Source organism: Lepidothrix coronata, unplaced genomic scaffold (assembly GCF_001604755.1).
Source record: "Lepidothrix coronata isolate B3197 unplaced genomic scaffold, Lepidothrix_coronata-1.0 Scaffold25, whole genome shotgun sequence".
Lineage (NCBI taxonomy): Eukaryota > Metazoa > Chordata > Aves > Passeriformes > Pipridae > Lepidothrix > Lepidothrix coronata.
This window is the reverse complement of record NW_016690205.1, coordinates 2333702-2354799: the sequence shown is the minus strand read 5'-3', so window position 1 is coordinate 2354799 and position 21098 is coordinate 2333702. Positions and strand designations below refer to the sequence as shown.

General features: G+C 42.3%; 1 protein-coding gene across 8 annotated transcripts in view; it reads left to right on the top strand.

Moving 5' to 3' along the window:
* Window positions 1-21098, top strand: part of FGFR2 (fibroblast growth factor receptor 2) — an 83748-nt gene that overhangs the window by 41112 nt on the left and 21538 nt on the right. For 5 of the 8 annotated variants that reach the window (XM_017809256.1, XM_017809258.1, XM_017809254.1 and 2 more), the window contains 3 exons: window positions 10903-11093; window positions 13681-13825; window positions 15991-16193. In XM_017809256.1, the coding sequence (XP_017664745.1) occupies window positions 10903-11093; window positions 13681-13825; window positions 15991-16193 (539 nt within the window). Of the gene's footprint in view, window positions 1-10902; window positions 11094-11892; window positions 12041-13680; window positions 13826-15990; window positions 16194-21098 lie in introns of all 8 variants that reach the window. The other 3 variants (XM_017809261.1, XM_017809255.1, XM_017809262.1) reach the window with 2 other exon arrangements.

Below are 21098 nucleotides of genomic sequence, written 5' to 3'. Positions count from 1 at the left end.
AAATTTTGAGTTTACTTTTTTCAAATTGCTCTTTTAAAGGTAGCGTGAATAAGCTGAAATTTTTAACTGTTCATGAAAGTAAAACACTGATGCTGTCAGAACTTGAGCTGAGGGAAGAACTCAACATGACCATATTAGTTGGAAATAAAGGCAGTCTGCTGTTTTTACAAGATGCTTGTGAAAGTCTAGAATTATGTATACTTTTAGGGATTTTTAATCACCATCACAGGTTAGGTGATCAAAGCATCAGTTGTTCATGTATTCTGCATTTACAAGTGAGTACCCATGCATTGGTTAGTTGTTTATATCTGCAGCATCCTTCCTGCTATTGTTAGATTATATGCATTACAGAGCAACAAAATTTCATTGCACCAGTTGGTTTCAAATGTGCATTGCCTTTGATACCTGTGCTGATGTACTACCTGGAGTGTTTGTGAACATATCTATGTCTAAATTTGGATGAATATTCCAACAAATGATCCCCCTTCTTCCCCACCCCTGCTCTTCAGTGACATTTTCTCAGAAAGCAGCTCTGGCACTGCTCAGCCAGAGGCTGGTGATGGTATTCCTGGCTCTCTGCTTTGTAGGAAGAAGTCCATTCAGAGTGTCTGCTGAAAGACAGGAAAATGGGGGTGCAGAAGTGTTGTGGATTAACCCCAGCTGGCAACTAAGCCCCATGCAACTGCTTGCTTATTCCTGTCTGAGGGATGGGGGAGAGAATCAGGAGGGTAAAAGTGAGATGACTCGTGGGTTGAGATGAGAACAGTTCAATAATTTAAATATAATGATAATAATGAAAAGGCAAAATAATTAAAAGAGAGAGAGAGATAAACCCCAAGAAATACGAGTGATGCAACTGAAAAACAGTTTCTCACCCCCAGCTGATGGATGCTGAGCCAGTTCCTGAGCAGCAGCTCCCGGCCAGCTCTTCCCCCCATTTATACCCTGAGCATGACAACATATTGGCTGGAATATCTCTTTGGTCAGCTGGGGTCAGCTGTCCTGGCTGTGTCCCCTTCCAGCTCCTTGTGCCCCCTGCCTGACAAGTCCTTGACTTAGTGTCAGTCCTGCTCAGCAACTACTAAACCAGTGTCTTATCAACATTATTCCCATCCTAAATCCCAACATGGCACTATATCAGCTACTAGGAAGAAAATTAACTCTACCCTGGCCAGAAGCAGGACAAGAAGAGAGGTCAAGAACTGCAGAAAGTTAACAGATGAACTTCCTTGTTTTGGAGCATGAAGTCTATGTCCAAGCATGGCCAGCCTAAGTGCTTTCTCTGAATGCTGTTGCATCTTGAGAACTTTACCTGGATTTATTGGAAATATAATAGTGGATGTGTATAGTCAGGGTCTTCCCAAGAGCTGTTGTCTTCAGCATCTGGTCCAATGTTTAGAAGAGGCTATGGATTGTGTGTTGTAGAAGTGAATGTGATGCTGAGGGAGGGTTGTCTCCCTTCCTGACGTGGGGCCATGTGATGGCAAACTTCATCAGCAGGGAAGACAAGCCCAAAGCCTCAGTGAGACCTGACACAGACATGTCTTGGGGCTGAGCCAGGATTACCCAGCACAGATCATTGAAATTCTGGGTGCTGGAGGTTCTCCTGCCCCAAGAGCCTGCACAGTGGTTATGGTCAGTCAGCCTGGCAGGGAGCTGGGAAACGGCGAATTCCGCAGTCCTTCCAATAATTTCACACCTGCATTGCTCAATAGAGCAAGTGTGCTGTGTAAGGGAAGGGGGGAGAAGCATAGAAATACAAGAGGGCTTTTAAAGCTTTACATAATCTTTTCCATTTTACTTTAAAGGCAGAGCTGTTTTCAGGAAAGGAAATTTGGAGGATGAAAAATGTGCAGTCGGGTCACAATAACAACAGAAATAATAACTCCCCCTGTGTGTTTTATGGCATCACTGGGTGCGCTGGTGAGTTAAACCCACTGCAGCTGGAAGAGGGACATCATCCCTGTGGGAGAGATGCTGTTTGCCAGGCATACAGTAAACCTTTGGCAGAGCCTGTTGGAGGGCCCAGTCCAGTGATGCTGGACCCAGCATTGTCTCTGCTTATTATCCAGCAGCTGAGTGCTGGGAGCTGTGCACAGTACAAAGGATGATATCTCTGTGTGTAAGAATTAATGCATTCTCTGGAAACAGCCAGAACAATAAAATTTTACCACTTGTCTGTGAGAAGTCACAAACTGTTTTTCATAGTCTCTCGTAGCCTTTTTCTTTTAGGGTACACTGAAAAGAATTTCAATGAAAATTTTAGCTCGTCATTGTTCTGTTTCCCTTGGTTTTTCACACTAAAATAAGGCCTCTCTGCCCTTTGTTCAGATGTGTATGAAGCTTTTGCTTATGTGCCTGCGCTGTGTGAGGGATACTGCAAGGCAGCTTCAAGATTACTGTTGTACAGCTCTGGCTGCTATGACTTTTTCTGCTCCACGGGGCTGATGAAACCCATGCTGTGTCAGCCTGACAATAGGGCTTTGCTTTAAGGACAAACTGGTCTCAAAACCCTGTTGATAATTTCATGTTTTAAAACAAGAACATTCATGTTGCCTGCCTTAGCCCCGGGCTTGCTGAACGTTCCTGTCTCTTTAACCCTCAGATATACGTGTGATTTGAAAGAACAGCTTTTAACTAGTTCTGATGGTGATTTTTTTCCCCCCCCCACCCCTACTGTTTTCACTGACATCAGTGGGTTTTTTATCAAGCCAAATAAGTCAGTCTTGCTTACTTTCTTTTCCCCGGCTTGCTGCCATATGGGAAAGAGGTGTGCAGATGCACTTCTGCTGTAAAGGTGTGCAAAGATGGATTTTTAGCTAAAATTCACATAGGACAGTGAGCTGAAGGTATGCTGTAGAGCTATCCAAGGAGACAGATGGGATAACATCAGTGGGAGCTGTGCCTGCTTGAGAAACAGTGCCATTACTTAAAATTGGAGGTGAAGGTGGTGAAGCCAAGGACAAAGAGTTTGAATATACCTGATTAATTTCTGTGAAGATTTTAAAAAGGCACTGCCTTTTACTTGGCTGGCCTTGGTGAGTAGGAGGGTTTGGGTATCACGAGGAGGTTGGATGGGGCAGCAGAGATTTTACTATGGGGTAGCAAATGGGTCTGCTTCTGATGTATGGGACAAAATCTTCTGATCTATGGGACAAAATTTTAATCTTTAGCATTAAAATTCTTAAATAGTCAGTGTTGCAATGTTCTCAATTTCTTGAGAAAGTATTCAGTGACATCAGGGAATATATGGAGTCTGGTTCCCTGCTGTCTGGGTACTGTCCACAGACCAGAGCAGAGCTGGGTGTTGGAGCCCAGTTGTTAGCAATGATGGAGTGTGTGACACAGCAGCAGAAAGAAATGCCTCAAGTTTATATGAGGCTTCTAAATTAGAGGACAAAGGGAGGTTAGAAAGTGGTTATGGAGGTTGGCCCCTCACTCCCATCTGCAGGAGCAGATCCCTGTGCCAGGTTCATTTGAGAGGGCCAGGAGCTCCAGCTGCAGCGATATCCCTTTGAGCTCTTGGCCACTGAGGTGGCTTCTTCAAGTAGTGTTGGGCCAGTAGGAAATGCTATACATGGAGACTCCTGCTGTACTGGAACACTGAGCAGCATGGACATTTGTTGGCTAATGCCCACTGGTAAAAGATGCCAAAATTTGTAAGGCGTGATATCATCAGTGCTGGTTATGCTGGTCTGATCCATAAGCTATTCTGTTAGTCTGCCTGAGAGGCCCCTGTTCTTTATCAAGTGTTCTTGCCAGGGATGGTCTTTATCTCTTAGTGTTTTATGACAGTGACACATTATTCCTTCTAGCCTTACAGCATCTTGTGATTTTGCAGGGTTTAGGAAGAGAACACTGTCCCTAACTTGCTGCGGGCACTACCTCATCGTGTATAAATTACCTAGGAAGCAATGATTTGAGGGGTGTGTATCTATGTACTTATAAATAGAACATGACAGTTCAGCAGCACTTCTGAATTGGCCATAAACAACATGCAGTGCTTCATGTTATGCAGAAAGAAACCCAAACTGACGTGCAGCTGGTAGAAGCTGCTCAGCTCCTGGCTCGGGTGTATCCTATAGCGTATGACATTAATTAGCAGAGGTGTTTTGCCTACACCTGCTTGGTTGTTTCTGATTTTTTGAAAGAGCAGCCAGCACTCAGCCTTACTCCTCCACACCATGGAGCAAAACAGTGGAGTTAGGAGTGTTTTGCTTCCAGCATTTCATAGAGCACAGGCCCCCATAAGCAATGGCTTTGTGCTGGGGAGAGGAAGCGAAGGTTTAGCTTGGCCCGTCTGTACAGAGCTACCTCGAAGGAGGAAATTCCTGTGGGGACTGACATCTGTTTGGTTAGACCCCTCCTGTGCCACTCCACCTAGGGGTATGGAGAGCAAGCGTAGTTTCAAATTGGGTCCTTTGTGTGAAATTGGATAATGCTGGATTTATAGAGAAACCTGAGTTGCAGTTCCTCATGCAACTCCTCGTGGAGTTGTTCCTGGAACTCGCCTCAGAAAAAGCTCTCTAATTCAGAGAACAATAATTAATCCAGCCTCTGAGTGCTTGTGAACTGATTTGCAGCTCGTGTAGATGGGATCTTTTGTGAAAGATGGTGGTACTTGTGTTTCTCCTTGCAAACTGGTTCCTTTGCTGTCAGCTAGCACAGGATAGAAACCTGGAGGTCTTCACTCACTGAACAGTGAGAGAGTGATAACCTTATAATCTTTTCTTTTAATAGTTGATATTTAGCCCAAATAGGTAGTGATCAGGGACTGATATCCTGTGGCTGGCCCTGTGGCTTTAGTAAGTGCTCTCATCCAGTAGTAGGTGTCCACACCACTAAAATCATCATCAGAGCCAGCAATAATAGTACAGACATGTACAGTCTCATAAGGGATGCCAGAAAGGGAGCACAGAGACAGAGTGGCTTGCAGAGATAGAGAAAGCTGTTCCTCCAGATTGTGACTGAAATGGTCATTAGTGCCATTTCTTCTGAGAAGAAATGATATTTCAGCTTTGAGGTTCTCTGGCCCTGTGGGAAGCTGAGCTATACCTGAGAGAGATTTCACCTTCCTATCACCTCCAGGTTAAATCACCTGAAAAGTTACTGTAGAACTGCACTTTTTGTTGGAGCAGTTTTGGTAATCCCATAGATGCATTTTGGAAGAGGGCACGGGGAGGGGACTCTGGGTGTCCCAGAGATGGGTGACAGCACTGGCTTCCCACTCCATGAGGTCCATGGGTCACTTGGGTGGGATGAGGTGTCAGATGCTCACCATGTACCTCCCTAAAATATCTCCCAAGGGGATTCCCAGATGTTGTGGGATAAAAGAGGATACCTGTAGTTAATCTGGGGACAGAGCCATATATTGACATGTTCCTCCATCAGCAGTGAAGATGGAACACAGGAGAGGAATATTTCAGTCCAAGCATATGATGAAAGGGCTGTGGTTATTTTTTTTTAAGGCTGAAGAGTCAATCTTACAAGTTCAGTCAAGCTTAGTTTTTTGGCTAAGCCAAAGCCAATGCAAGAGGCTGTGATTACAATCTGGCCTAAAATGCTGTAGGATGCTTTTGAGACCCATAATTTACAGAATATTTAGCATCTTCCACAGCAACAGATGTTGCAGGATCCAAAGGAAGGTGGTTGGGAGTGGAAAGTGTTTCCACCAAATAGGGTCCAGGCTGCTGCTGAAAACTTCCCCCGTTTGGAATTGGACAAAATAAGCAACTAGAGCTGAAGGTGCTGTGCTGACCAGGGCAAGTGAAGAAGAGGGCATGGCAGGTCTGTGTTTTCATTTAATAGAGAAACAGCTGGGACCACTGCATTTTTCATTCAGTGATGACTGAATACACAGAAACTCTACCAGGGGCTATTGATTGTCATCGTTTGAGGGATCCCTGTGTAGCTTCTCAGTGGCAGCCATCAAGATGAGTCCTTAGAAGTCAGTAACATTTCAAAACTGGTATTAAAGACTCTGATAAATGTGTCTAGTTAAAAATTGTGGAAAAGAATTGGGTAACCTTTTTCTCCCTCTCTCCCCCTCCTTAGCTGAGGATGTCTCTGTTGTCCCCAGAACTCGTGCTTGGTCTTGCATTTGCTATTCAGCTTTTATTTTCCTAGCCTGCACTTGAATCACACATTTGCAAGGAGAGGAAACAAGCACATTCAAAAGGAGAAAATAAGAGTAGTTTTCATTTTTTTTTAAATGAATCGGATGCCTTATGCAAAGCCCATTGAATTCCATGTGAGTGTTCCCCCTGACTTCAATGGGCTTTGGTTCTGGCTTTTAGCTCCCGTGAAAGGTCCTGAACTGTCTGTGCTAGGGTGACAAGGAGGCTTGGATAGACAATTCCCGGAGCTCTTCTCAGCCCCTGGCACAGCCAGGTTGCTAAGGAGACTTGGCCTCGCCAGGGTCCCGGAGCTCACCCCTTCCGGGGTTATTGTCTCCTCTCCCTGCCAAGGCACTCCAGTCGCAGCAGAGCCACTCTTTCAGTCACAATACACTCCACTTGGGCCTCTGACAGCACCAAACCCTGCCCTGCATCTTCCCTCCGGGAGTGTGCTTGGCGAGCAGCCTCTCTTCCTGCAGTCGTTCCATCCTGTGCTAGGACTGGGGCGGTGGGATCGTGTCTTCTGGTCTCTCTTGGCTGTGAAACGTGGGGTTTGGGCCCTGTGACCCACCTCCATACCCCAGAGTCTTCACCCCATATGGTTGCATCACGACTTTTTCCTGTTTCTCTCCTCTCTGGTTTCCCCTCTGTGTTGGCCGCAGCTGGTCAGGAAAAAAAACTGGAGGAGATAAAGCCAAGGATGGGAGAGAGATGATGCCCTTTTGTAGGAATCATCTGTTTGGGGGCTTCAATTTCTTCAACAGCCAGTTCTCAACACTCCTTGCTAAGTGTGTAGGCTACAGTAGTCATTCCCAGTCACTTCTGCCTCCATCATCTGTGGCAGGACAGGCTCTCACCATCTCTGTGCGTCCTGCAGAGCTGGAAACTTCCCAGGCAGTTCCTTCTATCGTGCCAGTTTCTTTGGAAACTTGGAGTTTTCCAGCTTTCCTGGATTCTCTGTAGTTTTATCTCTTGGAGGAAAGTATTCTGAAGTTTTAACATTAACAGGCTAAATGACAGTTTCCTCTAAGCCTTTGGGCAAGGTCTCTTTGTCCGTTGCCTCTTCAGATAGCGAGTCTGTTTGTCTGTAGATAAGTGAGCAGAAATGCTCAAGCCCTGGGCACTTTTATGGTGGTGTAAAATTTGGGTGCTGGTAGCCTTGAATGTGATAGTCCTCACGTGAGCAGTCATTTCCATTCTGCCTTTTGTAAATAATTGATTCCTCGAATGGGGATGATGTTGGTTTTGTATCTAAGCTGCAAGGGGGAGAAAGCAAGCTGGTGTTTGTCTCTTAAGGTGGGATCCAGCATTAAGCATGCTGGGGGGGATTTTCCGACTTGGTTTTGTAATGTGAGACTAGAACACTGAAATTTCAGTGTTCAGGAAGCAAGGATTTATTTCTTGAAGTGGTTCTTCAATATTAATGAACAAGGGGAATATTGAAATCACTAAGGCTACAGAGCTATGACATTGGTTGCCAACTTGTTTTGTATAAAAATATTGTTTGAGTTAAATAACTAGAGATGTATATGGTTACTGTATTTTAGTGATGATCCTGGTTGTAATTATTAGGTAATGATAAAATTAGTTTCACCAACCTTTAAGATTTTTTTAAAGAGAACTTCAACTTCCTTTGCTAGTCTTCAGTAAAAAAGAACATGCTGTTTCCATCTAATATTAGTGTAACTAGCTGTTTGAGTGATGAGATCTGCTTACAAATGTACAGCTTGTATTTTAAATGCTAAATAGTGATGTGAGATTTATGAGTATGGCTTTGACAGTACCTGTGCTTAGCAGAGTCCTTAGATTTGTGTGGGTTTGCAGAGAAGTAGGCAAGACAGAACAACATCCTGAAATTACTATTTCCAAGCTTTGATACTGTACAGAATTAAACCTGGTCATTGGTCATTAGTGGAAGTTTCTTCATATTTAGTTATTTTCCACAATACCAAGTGTATTTCCTGTGGTCCTTGGACTCCAGGTTTGTCCTGAAGCCCTGCTGTATTTACATGGTGATGAGTGTGTTCTCCTGTGTGGGCACAGGAATATTCCCCTTTGCCGAAGTGGGAGAGCTGATGAACATTAATCATTGCTCCATGTGTTGGAGGGCAAACAAAGTTTATTTTTAACACATTTACCCTTAGAGAAGAAATTCTACAAGCGTCCATACATATACACCTATACATATGCACACACTTCAATTTTTTCAAAAGGAATTTGAGACTAAGAATGTAAGAACTCTGCTTTTACTTCTCGGCTTTGCCTCCTCTTTTTTGGTAGAGGAAATGTTTGACAGTCATCAATAAAGGATTAAATCATTGATGGCTATCAGGATAAACTAAACACATTTCGTGTGTTGATGCTGGCATAGTAGGAACTTTTCCAAGATGTTTCAGGCCTCATTCTCTGGTTTGTTTAAGGGCAGAGAATAAGGTCACAAAGGAAATCAAACCCTGATGTGGAGAAATGAAACATGAGGCCTACTGACTTCTAAAAAACATTTTAAATAACATTCTCTAAGGTTTCATTTTATACCGAAGGCAGCTGTAATAAGTTTTGGAAGATGGTGTAAGGTTTCTATTAGAGAGAGATTTTTGCTTGCTGTTTTTGTACCCAAATGAAGGAATGAGGGAGATGGAATTAGAGCTTATTTAGCATAAGGTGAGAAACTAAAAGTTCTCTCCAGAACTGTAAAATACTAATTTATATGTTCTACTGTAATTTACAAATTAAAAAACGTGAAACTCTTCCTAGATCTTTGCAAATGACACACATAGCCATGGAATAATTTAGTAACTTGCAACACAAATGCACTTTTGCCACAAGTAAAGTAAGACTGCTGCTTTGTGGTGTGTGCTGCCAGCATAGCCTCAGTGAATAAATTCCCAGTAGATGTTTGCTGCATGCCAAATATATTGGACTGTATAAAAGATCCCATTGTTCAGTGGGCATCATTATTTGCTATTATGCTCACAATGTTTGCTTGTGAAACAATTTATTGGAAACTGGTATGTTTAAGAAGGAACGCTTGATTTGAAATTCAGCTGATTTGGCTCGTAACGTCAGAGCTCTCACAGTATATAGCCTCCAAAAATAAACATTTAGGTCTGCTATTTTTTACTTATCTTTGAAAGGATTCCTGGAGCAGGGGAGAACGGAGAGCTGAGGCTGGCCACTTCTAATTTGTAGAATCTTTTAGATTGGAAAAGCCCTCCAGGGTCATGGAGTACAGCCATTAACCCAGTCCCCAGGTGTCACATCTACACCACTTCTAAATGCCCTCTCTGGGCAGCCTGTTGCAACGCTTGACAACCCTTTTGGTGAGGAAATCTTCCCTAATGTCCCATCTAAACTTTCCCTGGCACAACCTGAGACCATATCTTTTTGTTCTGTCACTTGTTACCTGGGAGAAGAGACTGACCCCCACCTGGCTACACCCTCTTTTCAGGGAATTGCAGAGAGTGATAAGGCCCCCTGAGCCTCTTTTTCTCCAGGCTAAACAACCCCAGCTCCCTCAGCTGCTCCTCGTAAGAGACTGAAAGTATGTGTAGGTCAGTATTAACTTTGCATTTTTATAAAAAGAAATGGACAGAATTAAGTTTACCTGAAGAAGGTGGTGAGTTCCCAGCGAGGCTGATGGAACCTCACCTGTCTGAAGGCTTTCTGGGCAGGGTGGCATTGTCCCTCCTGCTCGCTGGGTAAGAGAGCAGTTTGCTTAAGCAGAGCTGTCACTTTGAGGACCTTTCTTTCAGGCATCACTTAAGAGAAAGTTTTTATGCTTTGCCCCACTTGCCTTGTCCAGCAGAGAAGGGCTGTTGGTGGCCCTGGAGGCTGGGGAGCTGGCTCATGTGCTGCCCACTGCCCAGAAGATGTGAGTGTTAGACCAGGCTTAGTGAGGGTGATGGGAAGTTGCCTCCAAGCCAGAGCTGAGGACAAGGTCCCATCAGTGCTTTCCCCAAAGGCTGTGTATATCACATCCACAAAATTGGGCTGGGAATGCTGGCTGCAGTCCTCTCTGGGCACCCAGGTGGTCCAGGGAGCAATCAGTATATCCAGTAATGTGAACTTGACCAAAAATATTTGATAAATGCTTCTACAAGTGCATAGATTAAAAGCTGTATTGGCTCACATGAAATACACTGCAGTTTTCTGGAGAGTTCTGTATTTCCCTGTGTCTTGCTCAGAATAAGAACTAGTGTTTCTGCTGTTGTGTCTGGGTAAAGCAGAGAGCAGTGATGGTGATGGAACTGGTCAGAGTATTTTAGAAGGTTGAGCTGCCTGGTAAGTGCATCCTGCACAAGGAGTTTCAGGCTTCTGCTGCTAGTTCTGGGAAATTCCCTTTGGTTTGTTTTAGCACAACAATCAATTTCTAAAATTAATCTATAATATTTCTTCTTAGTTTGCGAAGATTTAGTCGAATCAGAAAGTTTTAGAACTCAGAGGTAATTACTACAACAGCATTAAAAAAAAAAAGGGAGATCTTTTACTTAATTATTGCTGAGTTGAAACTATGGAAAATGTGTAAAGTTTTTAAGCATGGGTTCTCCCCTCCCCCCAGATGGCTGTTCTTTAAATTACAAGTGTAGCGCTCGAGTCATCATCTCCTTTGAACTGCAGTTCTTGTTATACGTTTTGGCTGCAGTGTTATTTCGGAGGAGTCAGCCAACAGGCTTACAGGGCTTTTTGGCTCGAGTTCACTTACAGTTTTCTTGGCAGCTCCACTTATTTATGCATCTTTATTTCTCTCTCTCTCTCTGTTTCTTGCTCCCCCTCCCTGCCCGAGCAGAACGTTCCCCGCACCGGCCCATCCTCCAGGCCGGGCTCCCAGCAAACGCCTCCGCCGTCGTCGGAGGGGACGTGGAGTTTGTCTGCAAAGTCTACAGCGATGCTCAACCCCATATTCAGTGGATAAAACATGTGGAGAGGAATGGCAGTAAATACGGGCCGGATGGACTGCCCTACCTTCAGGTTTTAAAGGTGAGGCTTTGCAGGTGCCCTCCTTTAAAGGAATTTTGAGTTCTGAACTTTTTTTGAAAATGAAAGTGTTTGTGTTACATATGAAACAATATCATTTGGTTGGCTAAATGCTAATTGTGCAGCTTATTTTGTTCTTTTTTACTTCCGTAAAACTTCCTTCATCTCGGAATGTTTCAGGCGTGAGTTATTCAGAAAAAAGGTTAAAAACCCTATTAAAGAACATCATTGATATTTCTGTGTGGGTAGAAAGCATCCAAAACATACCCGGGACAATCTGCTCCATTTCTTTCGTATTTCTTCAACCCCTTTATTTCAAAGTAATGTGGCACCTGCTGCCAAAAGCTTGTTGGCAGGGTTGGGTCGTCTGGATGCTGAGCTTGCAGAGATGTCTGTTTTTTTACTGGTGTATCAGTAGTGTCATTCCTGCCAGCAGGCATTTTGAGCAAGCCTGACCAAGGAAACCCTAAAGTTTTCCGAGCTGGCATTGCCAAAGCTCATCGTGCTGGCAGATAGGACAGCCAGTTCTGCACCTTCTTGCTCCACACAGCCAGTGTACCTGCCCAGGTGCTTTTTTTCCCCCCACGCTGCTGTTTTCTAACTTTTCACGTGATGCTTTGGATGAAAAAGGCTCAAACAAAAAAAACCTCGATAAACCCCAAACTTCCAATGTTTTGACGCTGATCCCTGTCTGAAGTGGAAGCCTTGTTCTTGTGACGTGTTGGTGGTGGGACCATAGACAGGTTGGTGTCGGTTTTGGGCAGCAGTGACATTGTTCTCCTGTGTTATTGGTCTATTCTAGCACTCGGGGATAAATAGTTCCAATGCTGAAGTGCTGACACTGTACAATGTGACAGAGGCGGACGCTGGAGAATATATTTGTAAGGTCTCCAATTATATAGGGGAGGCCAACCAGTCTGCCTGGCTCTCTGTTCTGCCAAGTGTACAAGGTAACAATGTTTTTTAAAGCAAGCTGGATGTAGAAGCTGGAAAAAATGGTGCTTTGGGAGACTGCAGGCAGCTTGTAGGATACTCTCTGGCCTTGTGGTATATGTGTAATCCTCCTTCGGTGATGCAACTGGTGTTACACCAGCAGCCATGGAAAAATTCCCACAATATTCTGTGTGTACCATAAGCACTGGTTTCTGATGCTGATCTTTATTCTCTCTTTGGTGTCTTTGTGTTTGTGTGTTTATGTCCAGTTTTGGTGTTAATTCTGCATACCTTGCAGTTCATACGTAGGGTTCACATTGAATAATGTAATTATAACCTAATTAGTGTACATTTATTTATACATATACACACATAGGTGTACATATATTTATTTATTTATTTTATTTATTTATTTAAAATGTTCATATAAGTACCCACTAAAGCACAAGTCAGGTCAGTTTAGTCACAGTTTCCCACCTCACCTGTGACTCTGCAGGGCTGGGAGGGGTTTCCAGTTGTTACTCACCTCTTACTAACTGGTGGTTACTCAGCAGTAATAATAAAGACTGGCAACCGTGTGACTACAGCTCACAACTAAATTTACGTCAAAATGGTCTGGTAAAAGGGTATTTATTCCTTCATCATTTATTTCAAAGTAGGATTTTTGAATGGAACAAGAGACAAAAAGCAGCAAAGATTAATTTCTCTGAATCTCCATCACAGAGGCCTTGGTGCTGGTGCCCTGGTGTGCCCATCTGGGACAGCTGGGAAGTTCCAGGTCTAAGATTTACACCACTTGTATGAGTTTGGATAATCACTGATCCTTGGTTTGCTGCACGATGACTTGTCAAGACAGAGATTTAGCAAATTTGAAAGATGACTAGAAAAAACCCGAAAACATGCATTTTTTTTTTTTAAAGCTTTAGTACGTAGAAAAACGTATTTCATTTCCATCTCATGGTTCTCGAGCCTTTTGAGTCTGTTTTTCCTCTCACCTGTGAGAGCCACAACTGATTGTTTTTGAACACGAGATACCTTCCACTGTGCTTCTGAGCAAATATTACCAAATATTACCAGACTTGAGATTAAAATGACATCTGGCAACACTGCACAACGCACAGTAGTAGTTGCTACACAAAAATGTAGTGCATTGGTTGATGCAAGGATCATACAGTGCTTAAAACAGACACTAAGTTGTGTCTTTTGGAGCAGAATTCACACCTTTTTTTTAGTCCTTTTAGAGTATGTTTTTATAGTAAATTCTTTCCTCTCAAACAGGTATCTACATGTGAAGGATCCCACGTTCTGTCCTACTTTGTTTTCTCCTTGTTTTTCTTTCAACTTTCTTTTATTGAAAAAGAAGAAGAAAAAAAAAAAAAAGCTTTGTGGGTTAATTTTTCCATGTCATTTGATTGCATGCATGTCTAGGTGGTGAGTTTAGGTCTGGTGAAGGGTGTTGATTACTTTCTGAGGTGAGCTGGGACCTGTTGGTAAATGCCTTTTGGATGAGGGACTGTGGATGGGGAAGGAGCTTTGCACCTCTCCCCCTCTGCCTTTACAAAGTGCAAAGCCCCGTGGCTCCACATCTCCCTATCCACAACAATTCTCTCAGTGTCTAGCTTTTTTTTCTCTTGCTTCCCTCTTGTTTTTTTTTTAGGCTGCCGGTGTTAACACCACGGACAAAGAGATTGAGGTTCTCTATATACGGAATGTAACTTTTGAGGATGCTGGGGAGTATACATGCTTGGCGGGTAATTCTATTGGGATATCCTTTCACACTGCATGGTTGACAGTTCTGCCAGGTATACACTGCTCTCTTTCTGTGATTTTTCCTCTTTTTTTTTTTTTTTTCCTCCCCTTGTTGATTGCTGCAGAATTAGCACAGCTTCTGTCTCAAAAAAAAAAAAAGGCACTTTTACAATGATTTTGGTTTTTTAAACATGGTTGTCTCAAGCCAATTAATTGTTTTGTCGTGTATTTGGAACTCCAAAAACCTAATGACAAAAACAAAGGGGGGGGGAGTGTGTGGCTACTGCACTCATTAAAATATTTTTACTCTTAAAATCTGTTAAATGTTCATCAGAAATGCTAAGGAACTGCATTTCCTTAGCACTTCAGTGAGACAACTGAAAATCAGCACGTAAATCATTGTAAACTTTTTCAAGAGGATGAAATTCAGTTTGTTATGAAGTCTGGAACAATTTGGCCACTGGTTCGTTAAAATACCTGAGCTATTCAGTGTACTTAAATTGAGTACTTTACCTGTCATGCACATCTGGAAATTCTAATTTCAATGCCAACGGATCACGTACAGAAGCAGTGCCTTCCATATCTTGGGAATCGGCTCCGTGCATCTTTAAACATTGCATGCTCTAAGAAAACAAGTAGTCATTTGCTTTTGCTGCAAAGCATGTCTTGCTGTTCTGGTGTTGATGATGTTTCTGTCCTTAAAAGAAACAAACATCAATGTGCTTTGTTGCCTGAAAATTGTTATTAGCTGTTAGAAGATGTAACTGTAGCTGGTTTTGACACTAGTCAAATTTTCTCGTTTATAACTGTTGGCAGCTGCTTCAGGAGTTCCTTTGAAAAAAACATGAACCACCTGAGGTTTGCTGGGTCATCTTGTGCTTAACATTTATTAATTGTTTATTAATTTATTAATTAATCCTAAGTAAGAGGTACGAAACCTGCATGTGCGTATTGCTGAGGTTCATCGTATGGGAGTTAAACAGTCCCACTTTCTGCAGATAATTTCTTACCCTTTATTAAATTACATTCAACAATGCAGCTTGATTCCATCCCACTGTTAAGTGAACACCGAGCCTGTGTGGTCTGTTACCAAGCAGGCAGAGCAGTGTTTGTGTAGAGCTTGCTTCTGCTAGCAGTGTTTGCATTTTGCAAGTGCTTGAACAGCATTTTTTTTTTAACCAATTTTCTTGACCAAAGTATTTTTATAAGCCTAGAAAGGCACAAGAAAATTTCTGCTTGAACGTGCATTGCTTGTGGAGTGACCGCTGATTGCTGTGGAATGCTGTTTATCCGGGGGTTGAATCCCAGATAAGGGTTTAGGGACAGTGTTTGCACATATAACTGTCTTGGAGATAATTTCAGAATGGTTTCAATCAGAGTAACAGCTATGGTAAAACCACTCCCACTAAAATCTAATCTCATAGACCAGTAACCACCGATGAGGTTGCTTGAAATACACAGTCCTCACAAAAGAGGACTGATTAATTAACATATTGCTGTTCATTTTTCACTTGAATTATGATTTTTTAGTCCAGCACTGGGCTCCTCAAAGGAGCTCAAGCAAGCTGGGCATCCAACAAGAAGTGCAACAGGTTAAGCAGCTGGACAGCCAGGTCCTGAAACCCTTTTGAAACCCCTGAGTGTATGGACATGATGAGGGACTGAGTCATCCTCTCTTCCCTCTGTATTTTGAGATGCTACTGAAAATTTTGGTTAAACAAGCAATGCAGACTCAAGCAGAAACGTCTATTTGCGAATTTAGACACTTTTCTTTTAGTCTAGCTAATTCAATGTTTTAACTTTAGTTATGTTTTTGTGTGGTTCAAAAGAATTATAGTGCTTTAGAAGTTTGACTCCAGTAACAAAATGAAGCTGAACCCAGTTTGAACAGTTTTTTCCCCCCCCTAAAATTATACTTGATTGTGCAATATTTCAATGTATATGTGTAGGCAGACAGATGTATATGTCTATATGTGTATACATAGACACACAATTTCACACTCAGTGGCAAACTGAGAAGTCAAAGCAGTGATCTAGGAAGAGAGATTACTCTCAGATTGCAAGATGGCCTAAACATTTAGCAGTATCCTGAATGTCACACGGTCACTGCAGGAACTGATTGTGTCTTACCATTTCAACTCGTTCCACGTGCGACGATGCCTGTGCCGTGTGCTAACTCTGTGGCATGATTGTTCCCTCCTAAAAACTTCCAATGCAGCTCCCGAGAAGGAAAAGGAATACCCAACGTCTCCAGACTACCTGGAAATAGCAATTTACTGCATAGGGGTCTTCTTAATTGCCTGCATGGTGCTGACAGTCGTCGTGTGCCGCATGAGGAACACCACCAAGAAGCCGGATTTCAGCAGCCAGCCCGCTGTCCACAAGCTGACCAAGCGAATCCCTCTGCGCAGACAGGTAACAGAAAGTAGATAAAGAGTTTGAAAAACTTTTTACCAAACAACTCAGCCAGCACATCCTCCTCCTCCTGGAAGCTTTGGGAAGGGGAATGCAACAAGTGTTACGTACCAAATTGCGGCGGGGGTGGGATTTAATCCGGCGTGGGAAGGAAGTGCATCCTCAGCTCAGTGGTTGTCTTTCAAGGCGAGGAAATCAGGGCAGGGAGAAATGTGAAAAATGGAGTAGGTTCTGTATTAACAGCCTAGAGATGGAAAAAATATATTTAAAGTATTTTATGGCCCGATCCCACAGCTCGTTGAAGTCCATGGAAAAAATTTTGCTGACTTAATGGACTTTGGAACATAATCCTGTTTAATTGTGTATTTATAATGTTTCTAAGGTGATTATTATTTTGGTAACTAGGTACCAGACACAGAAGGTACTTTTCAGGAAGGATTTTGAAGACCAAGGGGAGGGAATTTTATAGCTAAGCATCCAGAGAACACCCCAAAATAGAAAAAAGACTACAGTAAAGTAAAAATAGGGGAGATACTATATCAGATCTTGGACAGTTTGATTAAGATGTTGATGCTTTTGAGCAAGGAACAAAAAGCAAATGTCAGATTTAAAAGGTGCACAACATCATTGCATGAAATATGTTTTGTGATTGTTTGTGGCTGGCAACGAGCGTTTCTGGAGAGGGCAACACCACGGGCAACAAACCAGCTGAACGAGTAACAGGACTTTGGCTTTATCACAGGAAAAAACAGCCTCCATTCCCACATGCTATCCTCTCCTGAAAGACTTGGTTTTTTAGAAGCTGGAGATTAATAGGTTTTGATTTTCTTGCAGTAGAACTTCAAGAACAGACCTCTGCACCCTCAGGTTTCAGCCCTGCAAGACTGGGGGATGTTGGTATCTGAGGCTGTGGTTCACCTTATAATCCAAAATAGGGACCATCTAGAAGGGTTGGGTCCAGGCTCTGGTCTTGGGGTTTGGAGATGAAGGCTCTCATCTCCAAATGTTTGGGTCTGTCAGCACCATGAATAAGTGGTGCAGAATTTCTGCAGATCATTTTTACAACCTGTCCAGGCTATTGTCATTGTCATGTACCTTAAAAATCCTTCTTCAGTGTGGGTAAGTGTTTGAAATTAGATGCACAGGCACACAGAATGGGAGGTTTTGAACAGTATTGCTTTTTACTGAACCCATGTTTCATGGTTCCTGAATCTCCTTGGTTAAAAATACCACTGAGTAGTAATGCTTTAGCCTTCTTCCTCTGAATGCAGTATTTTACAAAATCTTAAAGTGCACGACATGAACTTCGTCCAATCTGAAAAATATTTGGTTTCTTTTATGAGCAAAAGTGTTAATTCTTATTTTTTTTCTGACTTTCTTGGCCACTTTGGGGGTTTTGATTTGGGTTCTTTGTTTTTTTTTTTTTTTTTTTTTTTTTTTTGTTTTTTTTGTTTTTTTTTGGGGGGGATTTCATGATTTTACTCATTTGCTTGAATATCACTAGGATGGAGAGGAACTTTTGACTCTGTATCAAAAGGAGTGATGAGAAACCCTCAGCTCAATTCACACATCTCTGGCTAGAAATCTGTGTATCTTTCTGGACAAAGGAGGCTTTTCAAATGTTTTGTATTTAGCCAGAGAGAGAGAGATCCATATCAGCTGCTCAGATAGAAGACATTTATTAGATTTCTGCCTGAATATAAAAGCATCATGATGACTCAGAGATAAGTTGAGGGCATAAAAAGTACCTCAGTTTTGGTGTGAGCTCAGTTGTGTCAGTGGGAAATGGTTCCTCAGGGGGCAGTGTTATTTCACTTCATGTGACAGCAGTGCCAACCACTGCCCTCACTTTAGCTATTTATCATTAAATGATGCAATATGGACCTTCTCCAAAGCTATTGTTTTCACAGAGGGGAAAAAAACCAAACTGTCTTGAAACATGTTTGTCACATTGGGTTTTATCTGTTTTGGTTTTCTATGTTTTCTTAGCTGAAAGGGCATTTTGCTTTCAGAAGTGGGAACAATTTTTAAAAAAAAAAAACTGGTTTGTATTTGAAAGTGCAAATGCTGTTTCAACCCCTGAGCAAAAATTCCACTACTCTCAATTATTCCTAGTGCTGTTTTGTTAACAGGAGCTTCTCATTGAAGGGCTCTCTGCCTTTTTGTCTTCATGGAGGAAAATGTAACTACTGTGTTACGAGCAATCCGTGTTTCTGGTTTGATGATTTCACTGGTCAGGTTGCAGAGGCAGGATGAGACAAACAGTCCCTGAAGACTTGCTTGTCAGAACTGAAGATTCCTAAAATTTTAGTTAGCATCTCCTTGGTCCTGAGGCTGCAGTAGTTGTTTAGTTTCTGCATCTCTTAAAGCTGGTTTTGGATTTCAGAATTGTTGCCACAAATGAGGAATTGAAAAAAAATCCCTGTTTTATTTGCTGCGTGTGTGTGTTTCTGGATTATTCAACTCTGCTTTGTTGTACCACCAAGTTTACTTTGTTTCAGTTTATTTGTATTTCAGAGAGTTGTATTTAAAGCCTGGTGGGGTTTTGTCACTGAACCTTTATTTATCTGTTGATCCCAGAAGGTTCTCCCTTGCCTCTGTGCTGTGTGTGGGAGGAATAGAGAAAGTGGCTGAGTTGGGAGGATGGGTGAGAGTGAGCAGGGAAGATGCTTGTGGCAGGTAGACTGTGAAAATGGGCCAGAGATCCAGGGCTGGGTGATGGGATTTGTTGGAATTCCAGAGAAATGAGGCCATGGATTGGGAAATTCTTGATATTGTTTTCAAAGCTCTCTGCTGCTGGGTCAGGCTCCCTAAGGATACGGGTATGAAAATAATCCTGGTTCACAAGGAGGCATTTGCACGGCTCTGATGCCATCCTGTCTGAGCAGGAGAAGAGTCTTGCTGAGTTACATGTGGTTTGGTTTGCAGGCCTGGATTCCCCTACACCCTTTAGTCTGAGCCACTACAGGATTTTATCATTCCCCACACGCAGGCGTGTTTTTCCCTTGCCAAAAGGTGGCTCTTTTCGCCTTCACAGGAAGGGTCGTGATGAAGTCAGGAATTATCAGTTCCCTCCCCCTGCAATCCTCAGCCTCACCAGGATCTGCTGCTTGGTTTTCAGGTTTTAACAGGGAAATCCAGCAAGCAGCTCCTTTTCTTTCCATGCAAGCAGGGAGCTGCAGTGCCCTGTTGGTGTTGGCCATGGCCTGCAGGGAGGTACCAGCTTGTGAGGTATTTGTGGGATTGAACCTCACAGGCTGATTTGCAATACAGGCTTTAAGTGACCGGTTCAGTGAACCAAAAGATAAATTGTAACCTTCAATAGGATATACTTTTACTTTATAGAGCTTTCTTTTAACAAATAAATTATACTTGAAACAGGCAAAAAGACAGTCCCATCTCTTGTGACTTGCCCAGTCAAAGTCAAGTGTTTGTCATCACTGGAGTGTTTTATTAGGGCTACCACAGGCAATCTGTCAAATTTGGACCCCCTCAAGTATGTTTCTTAAATAGAGAGCAGTGATCTTTTTATGCTTAGTATTTAAAATACATTCCCATTAATTTATGTCCAAAGTTGTTGTTGCGTCTAATCCTTCATAAAGATACAATGAGCATAATTGTGATGAACAAAGGCTGATTGGTTTAAAGTAAGACTTGAGCTCACCCAACAAAATAGGTAATTCAAAATGATAATAGGTAATTCAAAAATAATAATGGCAGCTGGAATCTGGAAAGAAGAAAAGTAATCAGGGAAAAGGAGAGAGTCATGTAGTGTTTCTCCTGGTATTGAGCTGTGAAAATATCATTTATTTAAAGGAATAGACTGTGAAATACAAAGATTAATACACAACTATTTACCCTAATACCTATTTTATTTTTTCTTTATCCTTGGTTTTCTCTATATGGAAACCATTGTCTTGCCTGGTAGTACTCATAGGACTTTATTTTGTGTGGAGGTGTTTCAAAAGGAGAGCTTTTCATGCAGGGGTGGTGCATGTGTTTTAAACATCAGTACTTAACATTAGGGTTACTCAGTTCTGTGTAGTGCATTTAGCCTTATATTTTCCTAGATCTGGTCACTCAGGTGGACTGTTTCTATCAGCAGCTACCAGCATCACTTACTAATTATAGATATACATATATGCATATGACTTCAGATTAACTTTTATAGCAGAGCCTTCACAAAGACTGACAATTATAGGAAATCACTGCATGGCTGCTAAAATCTCACAACCTGAGTGCCAGAACTAGGCTTCAGGACATGGTATGAATTATCAGTGCAGGAAAACACCCTTCATAATCAATTACAGACAATTACACACTGCTCTGCAGCTGATTTTGCCACATGGCATTTAAAGATTCCAGCAAAGATTTGTTTGTTTTAAATGCTCTGCTGCTTAGAAATGCTTGTAAAGCATTAACTGAGAGCTGATTAAACACAGCCAAAGGAAAAATATGTTGTTAAAATGGGGATATAATCATGCATTGATGCAGGAGGTTTGGACACAGTGGGCTTTTCTCCATCCCAAGAGCAGATATGGAGCTAAAGACCTATCTGAGGCTGGTACTGTTCTTAGTTTTGTCCTCCTAAAAGCAGAAAGGAAGCTCACAAAGAATATTTTCTGGTGGAGGGCTGCCTTCCTGTTGAGGTTAACATATACCATAATAGGTCTTTCAGTGCTCTGCTCCATTCAAGCTGACTTCTGCCTGCCTTGCTTTAATTAAGCACTCAAAATACGTCTTTAGTATGGTGTCATCACTTAAAACAGGTGTCACCAACGTGCTGAGTGGACCTTGAAGGTGTCTAATTCACCTACATCAGGTTAACCTGCATGGTAAGGGGTTGGAGGGCAGTGTGGCAAGTGGCAGGCTGGAAAAAGGCTTTCTATGTGCTGTTACTTAAATGTATAA